The sequence below is a fragment of the Pterocles gutturalis genome, unplaced genomic scaffold (genome assembly GCF_000699245.1).
Source record: "Pterocles gutturalis isolate BGI_N339 unplaced genomic scaffold, ASM69924v1 scaffold21681, whole genome shotgun sequence".
NCBI lineage: Eukaryota > Metazoa > Chordata > Aves > Pterocliformes > Pteroclidae > Pterocles > Pterocles gutturalis.
Window position 1 is genome coordinate 58757 of NW_010098403.1, and position 3562 is coordinate 62318.

The 3562-nt window shown below is 46.4% G+C and overlaps 1 protein-coding gene across 1 annotated transcript in view; it reads right to left on the reverse strand.

The window, feature by feature from the left end:
- Positions 1 to 3349, reverse strand: part of RIPK4 (receptor-interacting serine-threonine kinase 4) — a 21138-nt gene extending 17789 nt beyond the window's left edge. Inside the window, exons 1-2 of the mRNA XM_010072893.1 lie at positions 3161 to 3349; positions 161 to 195 (exon numbers count right to left, since the gene is read on the reverse strand). Coding sequence (XP_010071195.1) covers positions 161 to 195; positions 3161 to 3349 — 224 coding nt within the window. The remainder of the gene's footprint in view (positions 1 to 160; positions 196 to 3160) is intronic.
- Positions 3350 to 3562: the final 213 nt, after the last annotated feature.

Sequence of the window (3562 nt, forward strand, 5' to 3'; positions counted from 1 at the left end):
GAAGGCAGAAAATCCCTTCTTTCAGATAAACACAGATCTCAGACCTGCTAACAGACCTCTGCTGCGTAGCCCTGGTACAAGAGGATTTCAGCATAACTCAGACAGCTAGGCTCATTCCTACTCTTTAAGGAGCACAAGGTGAGTAAGGAGTTCTACCTACACATCCAGAGACCGCCAGAACCGATGTTCGTTCACCTTCATCACACAAAAAATGCATCTGCTAACAACAAGGCATTTCTAAAACCTCCTAAATTTCTAAGTCCTGCTTCATTCCTAAATCCAGATCCTGCAGAGGGAGGTACATGTAGGGCCTTACTCTTTTTTTTTTTTTTTTTCTCCAAGCAAGAAGGCAGACCTTTCCACCTCCACACCCTGTAGTCACCCCCACTGCCTAACACCTCCAGCAAAGAGCCCTCTCAGGGAACCGCTACATCATTCATACTCATTATGTCATCTGCACGTTTACGTTCAGCTGTAAGAAATCCACAAAGGCTTCCAGGTTCTCTCCAAGCTCACCACCCTTTACTTCCAGACCAAGACTTCCATTCTGGCCAACAGGGCTAAGCAGGAGAGACTTTGTGCTTTCCACCACAAGTCCTGGGGGAGAGGCTCCTCCATGTTCCTGGGTCTTTTCTTCAGGCTTACATTGAACCTCCCTATCTCGAGAGCATCTTGAGCCACATGCGGGTAATGTAATCTCAGGAGAGAGAAAGTGGGAGCACATACGGTGTTAGGAATGGAATTTGGCTCAATCGCCTGAGAGGGCTTGTGCTTAAAGGTAAAAACGCTTTTGGCTGTGCATACAGTTTTTCTTCTGCTTGAGGCCACTTGGCTCTACAGTGTGGTAATTGCCAAGGGAACTACTCCAAATCTCTTACTGTCTGCAGAAACACAGCAAGAGAGACTACAGAGTATTACTGCCACCAGGCCATTACAAATAGGGGTTTAATGTGGTACCAGATAAACAAATACAGTGTTTCCAATACCACTGGTAATTCTAACTCTGCTGCTTTATAGGGTTCCAAGAAACAGCTAGTCAAATTAATCTCCTGGATTAACAATCTAATTACACAAGCTTGTTTCAACCTGTGAACTAAAGAGGTAGTGTTTTATTATGTCTGTGCCCCCAGCCTACCCCGCCATTTGAATGGCACAACATTCTTAGAAAAGCATCAGGTGAAGTCTCTTTGTGGGGCACCATGACCAACTACAGAAAGGGATTTGGTAGAGTAGCCTCAAACCAAAGGAGAAGCATACACAAATTCATCTTAGCTTTAATTTTGCAGAAACAGATGTTTCAAAGGCTGGGGACCCTCCAACTTCTAATTAATGCTCCCCTTAGAGCATATGAAGCACAAATTCTGTAGTAAAACAAATAAATCAGTGTTTCAAGGACTAGATTGTCAAAATCAACCAGGAGCTGGAGGCCCACGCCTTCCAAGTTCCCAAATTCTCAAGGCTTTTTTCTTTACTGCATTGTGTGTTCAGATGGTCTCTCCAATATCTGCACACCTCATCACCACTGAGAGACAGGTGGTTCTCTACTGTTCACTGACTATATTAATATAGAGGTTTGGTAGCAACTCTGAAAATCAATTGTTCAAATTATAATAGGTGGCAGCATCCTTCATCTCCGACTGAAAATTAACTTTTAAGTAAATTTCTAAATGAATTCTGCAAACTAAAAGTATAACAAACATTCTAGCTTATTTTTAAGACATGTATTAGCTGCAAAATTAGTCAGCTACAATACAATGTTGATTAGGCCTCAATAAGCATCAAGTCCGAAATCTGCTTTGAAGTTTTAATAGTAGGAGGGCTTGTAGGGTTAACCCAATAAAACACCCTCTGCAACTTTGAGGTCTTTTCCATTTTACTCACTGACAGCACAGTTACCCTATGCATATATTAAACTCTCCCTCTCCCGTTTTAAACAAAGAACATTTTAAATCGTATTTACTATGCTATATAAGCCATGCCTACGGCCAAGTCAGCAATTCAAATAATGGGCAAGATGCCCCACTGCCTTAGTAATCTTGCAGAATACAGACTTACAAATGTTTTCAATCTTGGGCCAACTTATCTCCCTCCTCCTGCAGGAACCGCAACAAGGGAAACCTTTTGTGACCGAACCAACCCACATCTCAAAAAATGAACTGCAGAATGAGCTCGTGAGTTGGCAGAGATCCCAGAGATCAAGGTGGGGCTGGAAAAACTCCATTAATGCGACTTGGCCATACTCAACGCCCTCCACGCAGGTGCCAGCCTGCTGGGAAATTGCTACTGTCCCTCAAAACAGAAGGATTTTTCTGAAGATACATCTGACAGCCTTCCTCTCCTAGGAAAGGAGAGCTGCACTCGACAGGCCCCCATCGTACTCAGACCACGCGAGCACAGTGTAGCTGATTGTCCTCCACCATGAGCCACAGCTAGTCCCAGAGGGCAGGCGAGCTGGAGGGGTTCTCACCATGTGGTATCTTCACCTGAGATACAACACAGGCTCCACACTGGACTACCCAGTGAGGACTCATCCTAGGCAGACACTGGGAGAAGCTCTGGTCCTGAACTGAAGCTGGAGAATGTACTTCCCAGCACGTCTCCTTTCAGCACCCAGTCCTGAAAGACAGCACGCCTGCGGCTGCAGCACCCACACCCCAACGCCCCACACGCCAAGCGCGCTGCTCACCCTGCCAGCATCTACCGCATGGGAGTCACAACAAATGCCATCTGCAAATGCAATCTAAAGGGATGGATTTTCTTAAGATAGGGAGCTCACTGGAGGCTTGGGAAGCCCCCGGATCCCATTTAGCATTTTCACTCCTCCTGCACTTCCCACTCAGGACTTCCATGACCTCTGGAGCCGCAGCAGGCGTAACTCTTTAGCGCAAGCCAGTACACGCACGACCAGGGCAGGGCAAAATGCTTTCCGAATAGTTCCAACAGACCAAGCAAGACCTATGCTACAGCTGTGCGGCAGCTCTTCCCAAACTGCTGCAAGTGTCTAAGCAATACAGCTTATTCTTTAAGGGAGGCCAGCCCCACTAAGTTCGATATAACTCAAGGTGTTGGTCCGGGCTTCGCTTAAGTGTGACAAAGGCCACGTTTGCCTGGGGAATATCTAATTGCGCAGCTCTTGCTGCATTTAGTCAGACCTTCATACCCCGTTGTCGCTTGTCGGTAAACAGGGCTGCGAGATGGGCTGCAGCCCCGGCGCTCCTGCCGCCTTGGCTTGCTTTAGTTTGCTCTTTTTCCAAGTACGGCTCTGAAGATCTTTTAACTGTGGGCTACATCGCTCGCTTTGCTTCTCAAAAATAAGGTGCCGCACCGGCAGGACGAGCAGAATTATCATCGCGTTTGGCCTCCAGAAGCCTTTGAACCACTGTTAGGCACAATTACTTACATTCACATGCCTTGTGGAGGCTGAGCCAAGAAAAAAAAAAAAAAACAAAAACAAACAAGGAAAAAAAAATCCCAGTAACAAAAAAATTCAAAAGCTTTAGGTTCTCCGGGTAGGGCTGAGACAGGGGAGCCCTCGGTCGCCCTCTCCTCAGCTGAGCCGGGG